This window comes from Podarcis bocagei, assembly GCF_964188305.1.
Source record: "Podarcis bocagei genome assembly, chromosome: 7".
Classification (NCBI taxonomy): domain Eukaryota; kingdom Metazoa; phylum Chordata; class Lepidosauria; order Squamata; family Lacertidae; genus Podarcis; species Podarcis bocagei.
In genome coordinates this window covers 50,809,945-50,830,392 of record NC_138132.1, presented here as the reverse complement: position 1 = coordinate 50,830,392, position 20,448 = coordinate 50,809,945, and the positions used below count along the sequence as shown (strand labels likewise).

At 50.2% G+C, this 20,448-nt stretch overlaps 2 protein-coding genes across 2 annotated transcripts; both read left to right on the top strand.

The window, feature by feature from the left end:
- Window positions 1-2,012: 2,012 nt before the first annotated feature.
- MC1R (melanocortin 1 receptor) lies at window positions 2,013-8,538 on the top strand. Its single transcript, XM_081202340.1, has 2 exons — window positions 2,013-2,630; window positions 2,721-8,538. Exon 2 carries the CDS (start codon window positions 2,742-2,744, stop codon window positions 3,684-3,686), a length of 945 nt encoding a protein of 314 aa, XP_081058466.1. The 5' UTR covers window positions 2,013-2,630; window positions 2,721-2,741; the 3' UTR covers window positions 3,687-8,538.
- A 2,286-nt stretch (window positions 8,539-10,824) lies between these two features.
- TUBB3 (tubulin beta 3 class III) lies at window positions 10,825-18,856 on the top strand. The gene is made up of 4 exons (XM_081202137.1): window positions 10,825-10,980; window positions 15,542-15,650; window positions 16,555-16,665; window positions 17,412-18,856. The coding sequence occupies exons 1-4, from the start codon at window positions 10,924-10,926 to the stop codon at window positions 18,485-18,487; spliced, it is 1,353 nt and encodes a 450-aa protein (XP_081058263.1). The 5' UTR covers window positions 10,825-10,923; the 3' UTR covers window positions 18,488-18,856.
- Window positions 18,857-20,448: the final 1,592 nt, after the last annotated feature.

The window sequence follows — 20,448 nt, the reverse complement described above, 5'->3', positions numbered from 1 at the left end:
CTACAGGTTGGTGGCCATCATTGCATCTTGCGATAGCCCTTGTATCTACGAGTGAAGGGTGGTATACAAATTTAGCACATAATAAATACATAAATAAATAAATACAGCAAATTCCAGACTTTAACAACAGTAAGCGCTGGGTGGATAAGTATTTTCTTTGTCTGCACGGAATCCTCCAACGCTGAGTTTCCTTCAATGGACCTGTATTATAAGAAAAGGAGAAATACTTCTCTCTATCAACATTCTCTACCTCCAAAAATTTTAAACGCTTCTCTTCTGTCCTCCCTTTACTCGCCTTGCATCTAAAAACCTCCAACTGTTGTAAAGGTAACTGGAAAAAAGTGATCTTGAACATAGTGACTGGTTTTGTTTTGAGCAAATGAAATAACTATGACCCCTTTAGGGTCATAAATTCTCTGTCTTGCAAAACAAAGAGCCCATCTTTTCCTAGCGAGGAGAAGCAGGCCCCTCTTCATGATGTACCAACGCTGCTTTGAATTACGTAGGCTGTATCTTGTGAAATCAGCCAGTGAAACATGCAATGCTCTCTCCACAGAGTGAGTTGTTTGTGTCTCGCACGGCATGCCACGTAAATAGTTGCATAAGAAGTCACACTTGCATGCCAAACTGTGCTGCTTACAGGGCGAGCTTGACTGCCTTTTGCATGCTCTGCCCTACTAGGAATTGCTAACCCAGAGCTGGGGGAAACGGGAACAAGGCAAGGAAGTATTAGCATGCACAAATGTTGTCGTGTCATCATCTAATTGTACGCATCATCTAATAGGTGAAATGAGGAAAGTTCTGAAATGGAGCTTATCTGTGCTGACTCAGAGCCAGGTTTCGCATTTGCCTCTGAGTGACCACTGTGAGAAGGGGATGCTGGGCTGTTTCAACCATTTGCTTAATCCATCAGACTCATTTTACATTCTTGCATCAACATTTTAGGGAACTTACTGGACTCTGAAGCTTTGATTTGGAGGGAACTGTACAACCCTACGTTTTAAGATTTTCAGGAGAGGCCATTCTTTCTGCCCTGCCAATATCTGTAGCATGTATGGCAGAACTTAAGGCAGGGCCTTCCAAGTGGCTTCCCCCAAACTCTAGAGTTCCTTGCAAGGGAGGCCCATGTAGCCTCTGATTACCTTCTGTCAGTAGGAAGAACATAGGAAGTTGCCTTCTGCTGAGCCAGACCCTTGGCCCCTCTAGCCTAGTATAGTCTGCACTCTGGCTGGCAACAGCTCTCCAGGGTTTCATGCAAAGGACCTTCCCAGTTCAGCTACCTGGAGATACTGTCAAGGATGGAACCTGGGACCTTCTGCATGCAAAGCAGATGCTCCACCACTGACCTATGACCCTCTCCTAAAGGGGAATATTTTTAGTCAAACGAGGCTCCAATTAACTCCTCTTGTTTTATGGCCACTGCAGTGCTGCTATGTGTTCTACTGGCTGTTGTTGTTTGTATTGGTTGCACAGGAAAGTTGCCATTCCTCTAAATTCCTCAAGGCAGACACTTTTTGCCAGACCATATTCACAGAGTAAAGTTTGCACTGGCTGCCTATATGCCACTTGGCCAGGTCAGGCAGAGAAATGAGAGATCACGTGGTCCCTGAGATATCCTGGACTCAAGTTGTTAAAGGGCCTTGAAAATAAGAACAACGAACCTGGCTGGGTAGCATATGGGCAACCAGCACAAACTTTCCATCGCTAGTCTTATGTGCTAGCAATAGTCTATCCCAATCAACAGTCTAGCTGCTGCATTTTGCATAAGCTGGAGCCTCCAGACCAGGCCAACAGAGAGAGCATTGCAATAACTGAGTCTTGTCAATCAAGCTGGGCAATTTCCTCCAGTAGAAGTTGGTGGGGAATCTTCCGCAGCAGGGGAAAAATCCCGGAGTGTGTCAAACATGGGTGAAGCCATATTTGGGAAAACTTGACTCTTCTTCCGCCTATATGCAACCCTTCTCCTTTGTACTTGCATAAATATAAGTTGAAGACGTCACTGAGATGGTGAGTAATGCTTCACTGCTGGACCCCCTTTTGCTTGGCATGGGGGGGGCATCATGCCACCAGGATGTTAATGAAGAGGAAAACTCAGCCAGGCTTTAAGGGCAGTTTCATAAGTTCTCCCTGCCATTCAGCGCCCTCGCCTCCTGGGCTGTTATCATGTGGATCACCCTCCGCCCCTCTGCTGATGGGAAAGCTGGGCATATTCCTTTAAAAGTAAGGGAGATAAAGGGTTCTTTCTTTGCTGTGAACTCCTGCTAATCAGTTTACTTTGGGGAAGAGGCAAATCAAGCAACGGCACCCTTGGAAGGAAAATAGGACTTGGGAATTCAGAGCCGGGAGAGGCGGAAAGAAGCTGGCAAGTTCTCCCCTTTTCTTTTTCTGGGACAGAGACCCAAAGGAAGAAACCAGGAGCAAGAGAGCAGAAGCCAAGAAGACATGGGTGTTGGGCTCTCCAGCGTATAGTGCCAAAGAAGGGTCACTGGAAGCGTGTTGCTGACTCTGCCACCCCAACACTTTGTGTGGAGCATGTCTGGTCTCACAGCTCCGTTCTGAGACATCTATCCATCTATTCCCTTGGAGGAAGAGGGGCCACAGAAGTTTCTTTCAGGTTCCGCAACCTACAGGTGAGTTCCTGGACCATGCTAACTATATACTTCTCGCCCAAGAGAAAACTCTGTTGCAAAATCCTGCGGGTCTCCTTTGTCTTTCTGTAGCATTCCCACCAAGGTGCCACCATGTCTGTGCCATCACCCCTGAGGGTGCTGCCCAGCCCCCCGAATGCCACTGCAGGCATTCCCGTGAGCAACCAGACCAATGAGACGTTCTGCACAAGCAGCCAGCAGGTGGTGATCCCTGGCGAACTCTTCCTGACCCTGGGGATCCTGAGCTTTGTGGAGAACTTGTTAGTAGTGGCCGCCATTGTCAAAAACCGGAACCTGCATTCGCCCATGTACTATTTCATCTGCTGCCTGGCTGTGTCAGACATGCTGGTGAGCGTCAGCAACCTAGTGGAGACCCTCTTCATGCTTCTGCTGGAGCATGAGATGATGGTTGTGCAGCCCACCACCGTGATGCACCTGGATAATGCCATGGACATGCTGATCTGCAGCTCCCTGATGTCCTCGCTCTCCTTCCTCGGCGTCATCGCCATTGACCGCTACATCACCATCTTCTACGCCTTGCGGTATCACAGCATCATGACCATCCAGAGGGCCGTCACCATCATCGTGGTTGTCTGGGTGGTCAGCAGCATCTCCAGCACCATCTTCATTGCCTACGATGGCAAGGCGGTCATCCTCTGCCTGGTCATCTTCTTCCTCTCCATGATCACCCTGATCATGGGCCTCTACATCCACATGTTCAGCCTGGCTCACCAACACGCCCGCAGAATCTCCAGCCTGCAAAGGAAGCAGTCGGCACCCCACTTCACTAGCATGAGAGGGGCCATCACCCTCACCATCCTGCTGGGCGTCTTCTTCATCTGCTGGGGCCCCTTCTTCCTTCACCTGATCCTCATCCTCACCTGCCCCGAGAAGCCCGCCTGCAACTGCTACTTCAGATACTTCAACCTCTATCTCATCCTCCTCATTTGCAACTCTGTGGTGGACCCCATAATTTACGCCTTCCGGAGCCAGGAGCTCAGGAGGACTTTGAAAGAGGTGGTCTTATGCTTTTGGTAAGGAGCAGGCGGCACTGGGGGTCTGAGGGTGCAAGTAGCCGCTGGGGCTCTCCTGCCCTCCCCAGAGGCAGCAGAGGCAGCCACTTTGCAATTGGGAGCTCAGCGCCCCCTGGTGGCACTGGGGATGGGCAAGCAGAGGAAGCCTCTGGGAGGAGGTGCCAGGCAGTGTTCTCCACATCCCACGGCCAGAAGGAGGAAACAGTGTGTGTGTTTGTGTGTGTGTATGTGTGTGTGTGTGGTGGGGAGGAATGTTCTTTTGCTTCCTGACTGCCGCCAGCCTAGAGGCATGACTGAGATGCTGTATAACTCTCTGCAATTTCCTTGCTAGTGATTCTAGGGAAGCCATTCCTTCTTCCTCTGTGAGGGCTCCAGGCTGTTCCCGTCAAGGTGTGCAGAGCAGAGGGTGAGGATGAAAATGGCAGGTGCAGCAACATTTTCCCAATGCAGAAGAAGGAAGAGTATGTGTGTGTGTGGCTGTGTACACACTCCCAACTGCGCTGCATCTAGTGCACAACAACCTTTGGTTTGGGAAGTGGCATACAAGTGATGTTAACCACAACCAATATTGATCCTCTCCTTTCTGAGGAAATGCTGTGTTTTGATGCATTCCCCACCCCGCCCCCCAAACCAGCTCCGATTTGACTTGTGTAAAGATACGGCCTCACTGTGTTTTAAGCCAGTTATGTGTGCACAGCCTAAATATGTGTTTTGTATGTCAAGGAGCTTTGCAGGGTAATAAAGAGGAATGTTTCAGAGTACCGGAATGTGTGAACTGAGCAACTCCAGGAGGGCTCTACCTGTCTAGGAGTACAGGGTGGGTGGTCCAGTTTAGAGATGTGGACGTCTTTTCCTAAATCTATTTCAGCACTGGGAAGGAAACGCCCTAAAATTTCAGATGCTGCAAATCTCCCCCCCCCCATCCTCGTAAGACCTGACTGGCAGCCTCTGACTGTGCTTCAGAGGACCTCCCTCTGTCTTCTGACTTCATGTTTGCAGTCTCTACAAATCAATGCAACTCAATAAGTTGCAAAATGGTACCTCTGCCCGTATCTCAACCCTTTGTCCAGAATTCTTACAACATTGTTCTTTCACTGAAAAATAGGCCTGAGTGATGCTCTGTGCTTATGTGAGATTATCTCTCTGAGTAGATCCCCAGAGAGATCCCTGCTTTTTCCAGTTTCCAGGTCCTGCAATAGATGGTTGTGGCATCCCTTACCTGGTGGCTGGGCTACCTTGGGCCAAGCCTGGAGGAAGCATCAGGGACTCACAATCCTATCTAAGTTACTGGTAGTTCCTTTTCAGAACATGCTATTAGAAGTAGGAGTCAGTCTTCGGATTCATGGTGCCCAAAGCACAGGAGCCTCCTAGCGCTGCATGATATGTCACAGATGGGAGTTGCCTGTAAGGAACCTCTCACACATATCCCTGTCCGGACCTGTGCCATAGTGATGCTTCCATGCAAAACAAGACAAGCAATAGCTCATTCCAGGCATCACCCCTAGTAGATTGGACAGTAGCATAGCCCTGCTAAAGAAATGACTCTAAATCCAGAAAAGAGCCTTGCTATTTACATCCAGAGCTTTACCAACTGGGCAAACTCTTATTCCGTGCCACGTAATAACAAACTTCAGTGGCATTTCCGATTTTGATCTTAAGGTTTGCTCTTAAAAGCATGCTGTAGGTCTGAGCTGAGGCTCTTTCCTAAGATAGCAGGAGCAAACTCCTAAAAGCACAAGGAGAGCCCTGCTGGGAACCCAACAGGCCCTGTATTCTAACATCCCGCCTACCATAGTGGCCAAGCAGATGGCAATGACTTTATGCGCAGGGAAGCTACACACAGCCTCCATTGGCTAACAGCTGTTGGTTGGACTTCCCTCCCTTCAGGAATGTGTATTCTGAAGTATGCACAGGTGTACCTAGGGGCTGGTGAAACTGGCCCCCTCTGGGGCACAGGCCTGGGCAGGTGCACAAAATCACCTATCTGGCAATGGAGTGTATGACATGCATGTGTGTGGTGATGCAACACCATTGTTACAGTGAGATCAAACATGGGAGAAGCTTCCCATCCGTCTCACACCATGGCACAAAGGTGTGCAGTGAAGTGATGGGGACGGCATCAATACAGCTCCTTGCCAAGGGTGCAAGGGACCCCACAAATGCCTCTGGGAGCATGCCCACCAGAAGTGGGTGACCAGGAAATCCAAGTCCGATGAAGGACAATTGTCTCCCATTCACATGATGGGCTGTCCCACACAGAAGATAGTTCTTCTCTGTTGCTCCAGAATCAGTGGCTGGAAAAGGCAGAGAAGTAGACTTCAATGAAACATGAGGAAGGCCTTCCAGATAGTGGCAGCTGTTCAGCAGTGATTTGGGAGCTGGTGGGCTCTCCTTCACTCAAGAAGAGGTTGAGCAACCATCTCGCAGGGTTGTTGTAATTATATTCTGCATTGCAGGCCCCGTATGGAGGAGGAGGTGGGGCTAAGTAGCCTTCAAAGTCCTGTCTGATGCTGTGATTCTAAAAGCATCTGAGCCAAGAGTTCCCAAACTGGTTTATGGCATTTCTGTGGATTTGTGGTTAAAGGCAGGAGACAGCACATCTATTGCATAGAAGATTCATACTGCATTTTAATTGCTTCTTTTGTTTATTATGTTGTATTACAATTTGAATTCAGTGGAATACAAGGATGTGATTTTAAAATGCAATTAAAAATCACACAGCATCTAGTACAGCAGAACAACACAATTGCTTCAACAGACAGACAACACCATTAACCATTTTCTGAGGGACTGAGTGGTTTGGGAACCATTGCTCTGAGCCACATTGTGTAGAATACAAATCATGGGCCAGGATGAGGGAGACAGGAGGAGAGATGAACGGCTTGTTAGTAGAAAGTGTATTCCGGAGAGCATAACAACTCACTTGCAACACTGTATAAGAAGCAAGTTCAGTGGGTGTTTTTTGTGGGGTGTTGTCTTTCTCATATGCACCAACTGTGTGCATTCTCAGACACAAACACACAAATACAGAATGCTGGGGGAGAAGCACACAGCACTTTTATTCCACCTTCTTATTATCTGATACACAATATTTTGTAGGTTTTTGTGGTGCATGTGGCATAAATGTGCAGCTAGCAGGTTCTGTGTGGGAGAGGAAATTGCGAGGGGGCTGCAACTATTTCGAAGAAGTGAGAGCTCCATCTGACCAGGGGCTTTTGTTTTGTTTGAGCTCAGCCACAATGAGTCATGCCTATAGAAATATGGGGGGGGGTCTACTCCCAGCCATTCAGCAATCTGACTGGTCTCTGACACGTCACTCCCCCTGGGAGGGAAAAGGGCCTTGCCCCCATCCTCTCTCCTGTCAGTGGGCTGCAGCTGAGGCACCAGAACAAAATCACAGGGTCCTTTGCATGCCCACCTCTGCCTCACATGCCTAAGGCAGCTTCATATTATTCTGGCAGGGTGGCTAACCTTTTTGTTAGGGAAGGACCGAAGTTCAGTGCTAAAATAACAGCAGCTTTGCATGCAGAAAGGCCTGGGTTCAAGTATGGCTGAGAAAAGACTCCTACCTGAAACCTTGATGAGCCGCTGCTGCCTGTTGGTGTAGACAATACTAAGGCTAGATGGTTTTCAGTGCATCCATTCCTTGCCAAGGCAGGTGCTTTACCTGAGAAAGAGGGTGAACTGGCTGTTTGCTCACTGCACAGTCACACTCACTCCTGAGTTCTTTTGTTTCTCTCCAAGGCCTGATGTGATTCTCCTTCAGGCAAGCCCTTTCTCCAAGCTCTGTCATCTCTGATTACTGCTCCCTGCTGCTCACTCTGCAAAAAAAGAGAGGCCTCTTTCTGGGCAAGGCTACTCCCCAGGGCAGCAGCCCCATTCACCATTCTGGGAATTCAGCTGCTGTGGGGAATGATCTCAGAGTGCTTTTCCTTGCTAGGAACTTGGCTGCATTCTACTGCCACTACAGATGTAGGAGGGACTGCGCAGGCAGGAAGCCTGGCAGAGAGGCTGGCATGGGATGACCATGAACAGGCCCTGAAGAATAGGCGGAGAAGGGCTTAGAGGCCAGCAGAATTTATCCTAACCTGCAGCTAGAAATGTTTTCATAGAATCATAGACTTGTAGAGTTAGAAGGGGTCCTGAGAGTCATCTCTTCCAACCCCCTGCAATGCAGGGATCTCAACTAAAGCACCCATGGCAGATGGCCATCCAAGCTCTGCCTAAAAATCTTCAAGGAAGGAGAGTCCACCAAGCAATGCTGGATTACCAAATAGGCAGAGGAGGCACCGGTCTATGGGACCCATGCCTTTTAGGGGCCCAACGACAATAGGTAAAATAATATTGATTTGATCTTGAAAGAAAATTACAATCAGGACTTCTTAGTTCAATGCTACTAGATTGGGGGGAGGGTGAGATTTCAACAGCCTAGGGGCCTCCACAGGATTTAATCCGGCACTGCTTCCAAAGGAGTCTGTTCTCTTAGTACCATCAGAAAGTTCTTCCTGGTGCTTAGTTGGATATTGGAATATCCTTTCTTGTATCTTGAAGCCATTGGTTCTGGTCCTACCCTCTGGAGCTGGAGAAAACAACCTGGCTCCATCCTCCAGGTGACAGCCCTTTAGATATTTGAAGATGGCTATCATATCTCTTCTCAGTCTCCTCTTTAGCAGGTTAAACATACCCTGCTCCCTCAATCGTTCCTCATAAGGCTTGGTTTCCTGACCCTTTGTGCATTAGGTGGAAAAATGGTCCAGAGGGAACTATTTGTGTGCGTGCAGTTTGAGAATAAGGGATTATCAGTAAGGAGCTAGATTGTTCTTTGAAAAAGAAATAAATGAGATTTCTCCCTCTTCCCTGGACCCTGTCTCTTCCTACTTTCTGAAATAATAATTCTGGGGTGGAGACGCTTGTGGATTGGGAGGGCCATCAATACAGATGGGAAGCTTAGAGCAGACACTGGGGGGCACTGGTGTCCAGCAACAGGAAAGAGAGAAGCAGCTTTGCCTTGGACAGCAAGACTTAACCCTGAGCCAGTGACAGAGCCCATGTGAAATCCTCTCAAAGAAGCGTTGGGTGCCCTTGAGCACATACAGAGTCCTGCCAAGAGGTCCCAGCCAAGCACCCTCTGTGATTTAAGGGTTGGGCTTGAAGATAGGAAGATATCATCAGGCCTAGGCTGGCTGCTGGCGACCAGTCCCCTCTCCTTGTATTATACTGGCTATGGGAAGGGGGAGGACGCTGAACCACTGCAAGCACCGACATATTCCTCAGGCAGGGGAAATGAGTGAGCGGCTGTGGGCCTTTCCGCCTTCAGTTGTATACAGGTGAAGCAGACCTTGGTGGGGGACAGGGCCGGATTTAGGTTTGATGAGGCCCTAAGCCACTGAATGTAATGGGGCCCTTTATATGTCCAGCTGTCCTTTGTCAACAACAAATTGTCATTGTTTTTTGTGTTGAATATATGCTTTTTGTGGGGTCCATTACTTACATCATACACAACACAAACACTGTTGCTGTATGCAGGTTTTATTTTATTTTATTTATTTTTTATCTTATATTTTGGAAATGTACATCCAGGGGGTTTTTCCTTTAATTTTTTGGGGGGCCCCCAAGAGAGTGGGGCCCTAAGCTATAGCTTGTTTAGCTTATATCTAAATCCGGCACTGGTGGAGGAGCCAGGAGAGCGTTGCCTCCGAAGGGACCCACCCGTTCCCCTGGCAAGGAGCTCCTGCTTTTTGCAGCCTGCTGTTCTTCCTGCTGCCGTTCTCGCCTGTCAGAGAGGGGGCAGCCTTTCCTCCCCCCACACACTTAGGGAAAAGGTCAGCACAGTCTCCCTCCACAGGCCTTTGTTCTCCCCCAGGAATTGCAACGACAACCCAGACACAAAGGAGGGCGTAGGGGGGAAATGACAGGAAACAGATCTGTGGGGCCCCTCCCCATATCCCCACCCAGGAAAAGGGGGAGAGTAGGGAGAGGCAGCTTCCTGCCCGAGCTGGCTGAACAAAGGGGAGGCGGGCGGGGAGCCTCCTCGCTCTCTCCTCCTGCGCACCTGGGACCGCGAAGGGGCTTTTGTTCTGCCGACTTTCCCCACCACCACCCGCAGCATCTCCCCCAACTTAGGCGATGGCCCATCGCCCGTAGCCCCCAAAGCTTTCCGCCCTTGTTCCCGGTTGGATGGCCTTCAGTTGCCCCTTGCAAATTGCAAGCAGCCGAGGAAGAGAGACCCACGGCGAGGCCCCACCCAGCGGGCAGGAGCGGGCTGGGCACTGCTGAGTCAGGGGGGTTCGCCCAGCTGGCAGTTAGTCAGCAGCAGGAGAGCACAGAGGCTGCGGGCAAAGTTTTGGCTAAGCGGCGAAAGGTTCGAAGGAAGCGCCCGTCATCAGAGCATCACTGGAAGGAAAAACGCGTGCTCAAAACCGATTGTTAAAAGCACCCCAACCTCAGCAAAATACACAAAGCTTCAATGCAGGATGGCCCCTCGGAAAAAAAATATATATCTTTGTCTTCAAAGGGCTGGGTGGGGGGCGTGATATCAAGACAAGCGGAGAAGCCCCCAGTCACAAAGCAGAGCGCAGCTGTCTGGCTAGGGAATAAGGAAAGAGGCGCACCAAGGAAGGATGCTTTGGCAACCCCGTCTGAGGCCATCAAAGGCAAATCCAGGACTTGGGCGAGGCTGAAACTTGAGACCTGATAACAAAGATGCCCCCAACCAAGAGACATCCCAGAAAAGTGGCTGTCCCCCTCGCGCACCCCGAGGTACCGCAGCGGCCCACAAACGCAGGCCCCACCCGCCCCACTCTGGGATGTGAGCCTCCAAGTCGCTTCAGGCAACAGCCTGGGATGCCTCCTGCATCAGCCGCCTCCCCTGGGCCTTTTCTTTTGCCCGGGCCTTTACCTCGATGCCGGCTTGCGGGCGGGGCGGAGGGAGCGCGGGCCTTTCTCTGCCCCAGCCTGGCCGCCCGCTTTGTGCCAGGCAGCGCGGCTCTTACCGGCGCCGAGGGATGCGCTGCTGGTGCTGATGCTGCAGGGATGTTGCAGTATTTTGCGGCGGTGCCTCCTGATTGGCCGCGGCGTCGGCGCTGACGTCAACGCCCCGGCCTGGGTGCAGCGGGAGGCGCCTATAAAACCCGCCGGCAGCAGCCTGGACGCCTCCGCCAGCCGCTCCGCCAGCTGCAGCCGCCGCCCACCCACCCGCCTGCCTGCCCGCAGCCGCCCCCCGTAGCACCAGCCGCAGCAGCATGAGGGAGATTGTGCACATCCAGGCGGGCCAGTGCGGCAACCAGATCGGAGCCAAGGTAAAGACATGGGGAGGCGGAGACGCGCGCTGCTGGGACTGCGGAGCTCCCCGCCGCCCCCCGACGGCTCTTCCAACGGGACTTGGGGGCTCCCTGGCTGATCCTGCCCGGCATGTTGCGGGCCCCCTGGAAAAGAGCCAAGCGTTGCGCCGACGAGGCGCCCGGCTGCTCTGCCGCTCCCCTTGCCCTAGATCCGGGCGAGGTAGCCAGGTGTCATCTCGCCAAGGCGGTGGGGCCGGTTCCCTGGCTTGGCACCGGGGTGGGGCGTGCCCTGCGCTGGCGGCGCCTTTGTTGTGGCCTCGTCTTTCCCCGCCCGGCTGTGGGCGTGGAGGCACCCCAGGGCTGCGGGGCAGAGCCTCCTGCAGGAGGTGAAAGTGCCCTCCGGCTTCCTAGGAAGGCGCTCCTTTGCCTTCTTGCCGGCTAGCCAGTGGGTGGCCTAGGCCAGCGTCTCCTAAAAAGTCCATCCTGGGCATCCTGACGCGGCTGTCAGAGGCCCGTGGCCACCCTTTGTTGTTGGCGCTTCTGATGGGAGACAAAAGGAAGGAGTGGTCTTCCTCCCGCCCCCTCCGCCACGCCCATCCAGGCAAGGGGGCTGCCACACCCAGGAAGAAGGGGACCCTCCTGATTCTCTTAGAACAAAGAAACCCTTCCCTCTGCCTGTGACCTTGCAAGTTCCTGCTGTAACCTTGGTGAGGTCAGGAGGCAACTTGGGCGATCTGGCTATTTGTTTACATTCCTTTCCCACCTTTTCTCTATGGGGAGTGGTAATGCTTCTCTCCCCTACTTCAGCCTGCTATGGGGCAACATTTCAGCCCTGCTTCTGCAGGGGAAGGGTGGGGCCACCTTTTTTGCCCTGTCTCCTTGTCCCATTGGGTTCAGGGGAATGGCTATTCCTAAAGACTTTCAGGAGCCTTTTCCTCCCTTTGCCAAGTGGTTCTGTGGATGACAGATGGAAGGTAAACAGATTTCAGCCTGTGGTGCCCCCACCCCTGGACAAAGCATCTTTGCCTCCCCTCCCCCTTGCAGCTTCAGGTAATGCAGGACACAATGGTGAAGAGTTGTCCACTACTGGAGACAAAGAGGTGTGGGTATTCTGAGCATCCTGTGGCATCTTCTGATATATGAAACAAACAGAATATTTGATGTCCTGACAGGATCCCCTCCTGTTTCTTGATGGGACAGTTTCTTTCTAGCTATTTGTTAAGTGAAATGGCAGCTCTTGGCTGGTGCAATTGGGCCACGGAGAGAAGCAGGGAGCACCCTCTCTCTGGGCAGCAAGGGATGGTCTTATTTTTGTTTGTTAGGGGAAATGAACAAACCTGCAAAAATAGGGGGTTTCTCAAATGGGTTTTCAGTTTCTGCTTTCTCAGGAGACACCTGCTGCCATGACTTAGTGTCACAAAGACAGCTAATAATCCATTAAGTCAACCCCCCCCCTCACTGCTCTTCTCTCCTCCACCCTTCAAAACCAGACATCTGTGCCTGCTCTGAATAAAAAGGAAGGCCAGCCTGCTGCAGTGTGATTGTACCACTTAATGCTTTATCCCCGTGGGGCAGGGTAGCAGCACAGCAGGCTGAAATCAAATCAGCCCTCTGGAGCTCTTCTGCAGCTGGGGCTGGGAGCTCCCCTGCCTCTCCCCCGCCCCACTTAGGAAAGAGGGATACTCTGGTCATTATGCTGGATGCAGGGAGGTGGGCGATGGGTATGAAGAGCACCTGCTACTCACCCACAGCCAGTAAGCTATTTAAGAAGCTGAATAATGAACCTTGAAAGACTGCCAGTCTCTTCCCAGCACCACTCAGAGCTCCAAGTCTGTGGCTGCTTCACCACGTCTCCTGAGGAATAGGTGGGTTTGCCACACCTTTTGCAGCAAGGAAGTCAAAATGCCCAGGATTGTACTTGAGATTTTCAGAAAGGAACATTCTCCTCTTTAAAGAAAAAGAAAAAAGACACAGGGTGTTTTCTACCCTCCACCCTCAAATGCTGAACGTAAAATCCTGTGGAAAACCAAAGGAAGTTGAATGGATTTCACATGATCTGAGACAACCTTGGGTTCCGTTGCAATCTTCCCTGAAACTGGGTTACTAAGGCAAGGGAATAGGGTTCTCCACTATCTTGCTGCTCCTGAGTCAGGGATTTGGGGGCAGGCAGTCATCAGTTGGGGTGGTGATGCTGGAGGCTAGCTTTCTGCATAGTTTACCTAAGCAGACTCATGCATATGCTAATCTGCATGAATAATTCATTGTAAACTCACAGGTTCTGTAATTGACACATCTGATCAGCACAGGATAGAAGCTGGCTTTGGTATGGAAGCCTGGCTTGGCAGCCCCTGAGATATTTAAGGATTGTTCTTTTTCTCTTTTTCTAAAATAAGAACAACTTTATTTAACCTGTTTGGATTCCTGCATCACTCTAGATACTCTAGAGAATTCTGCTGCCAAATCCAGGGTGTTGATTTCAGAAGCCTTCTCTGAAGCAGTGCCTGTGCCACGACAAAGAACTATGCTTTATTCATGCCTTAAGATGGACAGTTCACTTAATTATGCATTGGTGTTTCTTTGAAACCTCTCAGAATATGGGCAGGAGTTAATTTGAAAAAAAGAGATGACAGTCACTTTTTCACATCCGAGTCTTCCCTTCCATGGAGCTAAGGGCAGAGTACGGCAGATTGTTATCCATGTCATTCTCTCAGCAAATTTGTATGGAAGGCTTGGGTGGGGGACCCCTGTAAGACCCATGCAGTGAGCTTTATGGCTGAGCCAGGGATTTGAATTTGTCTCAGCCTGTTCTAAGTCAAATGAGACCAAATGAATTGACCCTTGCATCTGTTTGCAGTCCTAGGGCTTAGTCTCACTTCCGTCACTGAGTAACCTTGGGCCACCTCTGCATACATAGGATTATATCACTTTCCAGATCTGCTTCATTTTTAGAAACAATTTATTGATGAAGAGGCCTTCTCAAGGCAGATCTTTTTGCATTGGGTGCTCAGGGGGGATCAGCCTTGTGGCATGTGGCTGACGCCATTGTGTTTACAGTCTTTCTGACCTTGCCATCAATTTCAATTTGTCCTCTTAGTAGTGGGAGCTCCCTGGTAATTAAAGCTCTGTCCACTGGAGATGGTTAGCATTCATGACATGCATCTTCCTTTCTCTCCCCCCGCCCCCTGCATTGTTCACACTAATTTAGCAAGGACTGAGCAGTCTCCTATAGATTGCTGTAAACAAGCCTTTTTCTCCTGTCCTCCTCACTGCCTTGTTAAAACAGAAAGTCCTTCCATTAGTGAAAAGCTCCACCAAAAGAAGCCCTCTCTGTTGTGCTTTAGGAATACAGCTTAGCCTTTGCTTGCAAGAACAATTATTCCCAAGGTAAAAAGTTCTGGAAAATGCATCATTAGCAGCTGTGCCTCCTGAGGGAGATAGAGTGCTCTTGCTGCAGTCTGCGTAGTGCTGTGGCTCGTAATAAGTTTGCGCCAATAACCAGCAGTGCGAAGTCATGTGCTTATTTGCCGGTGAGATGACTCTGCACAAATTTAGCTGCTTTTCCTTGTAGCTTATTCCCAAAGCAAATTGCTGTGTTGCTTGTCAAAATGTGTACAACAGCCCGATCAACTCTTGCCCCTACCCTTGTCTTCATGGCTAAACACTGCAGATGAGGGCAGGAGTTTTGACGCGTGGCAATACCCCGTCTGAATGTTCTCACTTTCAGCAGCCTTAAAATACTGAAAGCTCAGCCAAATGGCTGCTTCTCTGTCTCCTTTACTGCGGTGTAGATTCTGCTTCAAAACAAAGCTAGGAAAGCAGTATCTTTAAGGTAGCAAGAGGTCATGGTTTCAGCACCATGGCCAGATCCCTAGAACAGCACACAGTGCTTGCAAGAACGAAGCGTTTCTGCTCTGGGTCTCACTGTAGGCTGGTGAGAGAGCCCTCTCAAGGATGGCTTTGCAGAAAGGGCTCTTAGCAACCTTCAACTACCAAACGCAGCTACAGCTGCTGATGCAGTGCTACTTGGCAGTTGCGAGTAGCAAATCAAATTTATTTGTGTATTTATTTCTATCCCATCTTTGTGTTGTTCAAAGGGATGTACTTGGCTCTCCTCCTCTCCATTTTATCCTCACAACAACACTGTGAGGTAGGTTAGGCTGAGATGTGATGACCCAAGATCACCCAGTGAGCTTCCTGACTGAGCAGAGATTTGAACCCTGGTCTCCCATGTCCCAGTCCAATATTCTTAACAGCTACACCACACTGGCTCTCTATATGTCACTCATCACCCCCACACACATTCAAAAGAACTGCTTGGACTCGCACAAGGAGTGGCATGCTGGATAAGATTTACAGGATAAGGTCGGTGCTCCACTTAGCCCAGTCTGATGTCTCCAGCAGCAGATCAACTCAGAATGCTTTTCCCCAGTGTGGATAATGAAAAAGCTAAACAGCCCGATGCGGGTGGGAATTTCCTTTGTTTCTAATGGTATAAACCAAAAAATGTCCAATTCTTTAGCTGACTTAACATGTAGAAATGTTAATTCTTTCTATCTCCCCCTCTCCACTCTTCTTTCAGTTCTGGGAGGTGATCAGTGATGAGCATGGTATAGACCCCAGTGGGAACTATGTCGGTGACTCTGACCTGCAGCTGGAAAGGATCAGCGTTTATTACAATGAAGCCTCTTGTAAGTTGTGCTCCTACCCCAGACCTGACTGCTCTTCCTGATAGGTAGGGATATTCTAGTATACCAAGAAACTTCCGCCTGGCCTCCTCTCAGAAATGAAACTGGAAGGTTTTCACCATTCCAAGCAGATGACAACGGCCCTTCCCCTAAGCACTTGTAGTGGCATAGAGTATGCCATCCATCCTGCCACCTCCTTCCGAGTGAGGAAAAAACATCCCAGGACTGCCACTCTCACCCTGGATAGCACCCAGTTTTGCAGCAACATTGCAAAAGATATTCTTCCTTGTCGCCTTTGTTGACCAGCCTAGTCCTCTTTTGAGGCAGAACGCTACAGATTTGAATAGCAGTTCTGGAAATTTCATGGCTGGTACTGAGTACTGCTATGGGGGACATGGGTCTCTCTAGTCATGGGTCAAGGGCAGGCTGCTTTGAGCATGCATCCTTTAATGAGTTAAGGCAGCAATGATGGTGGGGAAGCCTGTGACATTCCAGATACTCCACAATGCTCATTGTCTCTGACAACTGACTACCCTGGTTGTGGCTGATGGGAGTTGGAGTCCAACAACCTCCGGAGGGTTGCTACAGATTCCCCATCCCTAGTTTAGAGGAAGAGATAAAGAAGCTCAGCCCCACAGTATATTCTCCTTGGTAAAGGATTCCCTGGATTGTTGGGCAAGAACATCTGAAAAGGCTAGGTGGGAGCCTGATGTTGGGGAGTGCCCAATTTTGGCTTTGGTGAGCATCCTGCCAAATGGGTACAAAGAAGGGAGATGATGTTGGAGATCAGGAATCTTAAAATCACCTCCCTGCCCCCCCCCCAACACAATAACTCCTGCTGTAAATCAGCAAGGTTGTCTCTCTGGCTGATTGCAATGAAGACAAATCTTCCTTTGTTTTTTTCCAGCTCACAAATATGTTCCTCGTGCTATCCTGGTAGACCTGGAGCCTGGCACCATGGACAGTGTTCGTTCAGGTGCTTTTGGGCACCTCTTCAGACCAGACAACTTCATCTTTGGTATTGTTTCTCTGCTTTCTTCTGCTGCCTGGCTCTCTTCCCTTTTCTCTCTATCATAGCTTCTCTCAGATGTCATCCAGTTTTAAGCCAAAGAAATAGCACAGTTCGACCTCAGACTTGCATAACTAATTCTAAGCTGTAGTATTTTGAGGTTTTTGGAGCTGCAGGCAAGGAAGGCTGGAAATCTTGGGAAGGGGCAGCTGACTTTTAAGGAAAGGGTTAGGTCAGATTCTTTTCAGGATAGAGAATCTCCACTCCTTGATCACAGCTTGCTGCTGCCTAATACATCTTTATTTCTAAAGGCTCATACAGGTGCTTCAAACATATAAGCTAAAATCAAAAGGCAAACATCTTCAGCAGACTCCATGCCCACCTAATTTGTATGCTTGGCCTCTAACCTCTGTGCTCCCCACACAACCCCTGCTTTATAGGCCCTTCCCGTGCCAGTCACTGTCCCATTTCTCTGGGCATTTTAAGTCTCCAATTAATGAGAATCTTACAAGAGCTACAAATGAAGGAAGTTAAAAGTGGCACAGCAAGCTATTGTTGCGTACTTTTCCTTTTTTTACTTAAGTCTGGTGGGCTTTCAAAAATTTCAAACTCTGGTTGGTCAAAAGGTAACAGGTGTCCCTGAATGTTATGCCATAGGGATGAGTAGATCTGTACCTTCCCCAGTTGACAGGACAGGGCACACAGATCAGTGCTGGTTGCTACACAAGATGGTGTTGGTGTCTCTTCCTTCACAGGACAAAGTGGCGCTGGGAACAACTGGGCAAAGGGTCATTACACAGAAGGCGCTGAGCTGGTGGATTCCGTCTTGGATGTAGTGCGAAAAGAGTGTGAGAACTGCGACTGTCTACAGGGCTTCCAGCTCACTCATTCCCTGGGTGGGGGTACGGGGTCTGGCATGGGGACTCTCCTCATTAGCAAAGTCCGTGAAGAATACCCAGACCGGATCATGAACACTTTTAGTGTGGTGCCTTCCCCCAAAGTGTCTGACACTGTGGTGGAACCCTACAACGCTACCTTGTCCATCCACCAGCTGGTGGAAAACACAGACGAGACCTACTGCATTGACAATGAAGCCCTCTATGACATCTGCTTCAGGACCCTCAAGCTGGCCACACCCACCTACGGAGACCTCAACCACCTCGTTTCTGCCACCATGAGCGGCGTCACCACCTCCCTGAGATTCCCAGGCCAGCTCAATGCCGACCTCCGCAAACTGGCCGTCAACATGGTGCCCTTCCCTCGCCTCCATTTCTTCATGCCGGGCTTTGCTCCGCTGACGGCCCGCGGGAGCCAGCAGTACCGAGCCCTCACTGTCCCAGAGCTCACCCAGCAGATGTTTGACGCCAAGAACATGATGGCCGCTTGCGACCCCCGCCACGGCCGCTACCTCACGGTGGCCACCGTCTTCCGAGGCCGCATGTCCATGAAGGAGGTCGATGAGCAGATGCTGGCCATCCAGAGCAAGAACAGCAGCTATTTCGTGGAGTGGATCCCCAACAACGTCAAGGTGGCTGTGTGCGACATCCCTCCCCGGGGCCTCAAGATGTCCTCCACCTTCATTGGCAACAGCACAGCCATCCAGGAGCTCTTCAAGCGCATCTCGGAGCAGTTCACGGCCATGTTCCGGCGCAAGGCCTTCCTCCACTGGTACACTGGTGAGGGCATGGATGAGATGGAGTTCACAGAGGCAGAGAGCAACATGAACGACCTCGTCTCCGAGTACCAGCAGTACCAGGATGCGACAGCTGAAGAGGAAGGAGAGATGTATGAAGATGACGAGGAGGAATCGGAAGCCCAGGGTGCCAAGTGAAGGGCTGGGGCCACAGGCAGCGCTTGGGTTCCTCCCAGTGAGGGCCAAGCAGTGACATGGGCCTGTCGTTCATCACCGTCCATCTTTGCTACTCATTTGCTGAGTTGTAGACAACCAGCTTCTAGTTGCTTCTGATTCAAGGGTTCCAAAACTTAAAAGCTGTTCAGTATTTAACCCCCTTCCTCCTCCTCCTCTCCCCCCCCCCCGCCCGCCCTATAGTCCCTCTCCTTTGCCTCCAAGTCTTATAAGTTAGTGCAGCTCCCTCTGTCCATGACTTTGATAACTTCAAGGGCCCTGGTCTTTATTTTTTACTGGTCTGTGTCTATTTTTATGTTTTGGAATACTTAATAAATCTATTGCTGTCCAGCACCTCGGGTGTCCCCTTTCTCTCATTTGGGATAGGGGAGCATGTTTGTGAAGTGAGGAGGGGTTGGAGTGCTGGGCAAAGGAACTGAATGAATGTTGTGGTGTGGCACAACCACTCCCTTGGAGAGTGTTGGTGTGTGTCTGTCTAGTGCAAGCTGGTGTCTTCCTGGTGCTTTGGACTACACCTTCCCTCAGCCCCAGCTAGCACAGTCACAGGTCAGGGGTGATGTGGGTAGGAATCCAAAACATCTAGAGGGCACCAGATTGAAGAACACTGGACTAGAAGGCAAACACCAGCTGGAAGTCAATCACACACAGTGTTGCTTGGCAACTGAGGGCAAGTATCAAGGTCCAGGCTTGGCTTTTGAACTATGCACCTTGCAGTGTTTCCAACCAGAGAAATTCAGCAATTGCACTAAGGGTGGTCACTTTAAAACACCCACACACTTTAGACAATTTCATGCAGGCCAATCAGTGGTTACTAATGAAAACAGCTTCATAGTCAAAGAGGGGTGCACTTTGGGATAGAAATTCAGGCCTCCCCTCTTATCAGCAGAATGAGTGGGAGGTCCCCTACATGCAACAGAATGGCCTTGCCATAATTGGAAAGTAAGTAACACATTCCTCTATGAGTAGGGGGGCCATGAAGTCCAGCATCTAAAATGATTTAACAGCACTGCTATGCTTAGAACAGTTGCCTCCCAGATCCTGGGGGTCAAGCTGGGAGGAACTATGAAATGGCCTCTGCTGCAGGAGGTCACTGCGCATCTGGCTCTGCTTAAGAACTGATTTACTCACAGGACTGGCTTCAGAACATAGTGAGCCTTTGGCCAAGAACCCCCCTCTCACCTGAATGTGCTTGTATAGGCCGTAAGTTGTGCCACAGAATTTGTGGGACTGGGTCAAGAGAGAGAGAATGTGCAGCTTCCCACTTGGGTGGCAGATGGTTAGGAATGAGCACTTGCCTGTGGGTGTTGTGACACTGGTGTGGCTCCTTTCAATGGGCCCCTCAGTTAGCTGAGCCTCAAGAAATGCCTAGTGAGAAGGCTGGCTCTTGGCAGCAGCTGTGATCTGCAGGGCGAATCCTAAAGTGAGGATTGGCTCAGTGATGTGTGCAGCACACCAGATGTCTTCAGGGTGGTGGAACAGCCTTTTCTAACACCCCACCTACATGGCTGATGGGAATGACACCGGGCAGAATGCAGACCTTACCCCAAAAATAGTAAGAGAGAGTTTTGCACTGGAAAGAAACACGCCCGGCCTCTAATGACAACTGCTAAGATTCAACTGTTTGCTGCAACAGTGGACCACCTATGTAACTTACCACAGAATAACCCGAAGCTATGATCACTCTTGGAATCCAGTTGAACCAGCCTTCACCAACCTGGTGATCTCCAGACATTATTGGACTACAACTCCCATCAGTGCTGATGGGAGCTTTAGTCCAACGACATCTGGAGACCACCAGGTTGAAGACTCTAGGATAGCAGTTCATCTTTTCTACCTTACTATGGTCCTGCTGCTGCAGACTAGGGCAGTCTTTCTGGAAGTTCCTTCTGAGCAGTGTCCTGCAGGATGGCCCTCAGCAGCACCAT

Bases quoted from the DNA above. Each gene is read 5' to 3' on its own strand.
- MC1R (XM_081202340.1), top strand. From the start codon at position 2,742: ATGTCTGTGCCATCACCCCTGAGGGTGCTGCCCAGCCCCCCGAATGCC.
- TUBB3 (XM_081202137.1), top strand. From the start codon at position 10,924: ATGAGGGAGATTGTGCACATCCAGGCGGGCCAGTGCGGCAACCAGATC. The intron at 10,981-15,541 runs GTAAAGACATGG...CTCTTCTTTCAG, and splicing joins GCAACCAGATCGGAGCCAAG to TTCTGGGAGGTGATCAGTGA. The intron at 16,666-17,411 runs GTATTGTTTCTC...CTTCCTTCACAG, and splicing joins ACCAGACAACTTCATCTTTG to GACAAAGTGGCGCTGGGAAC.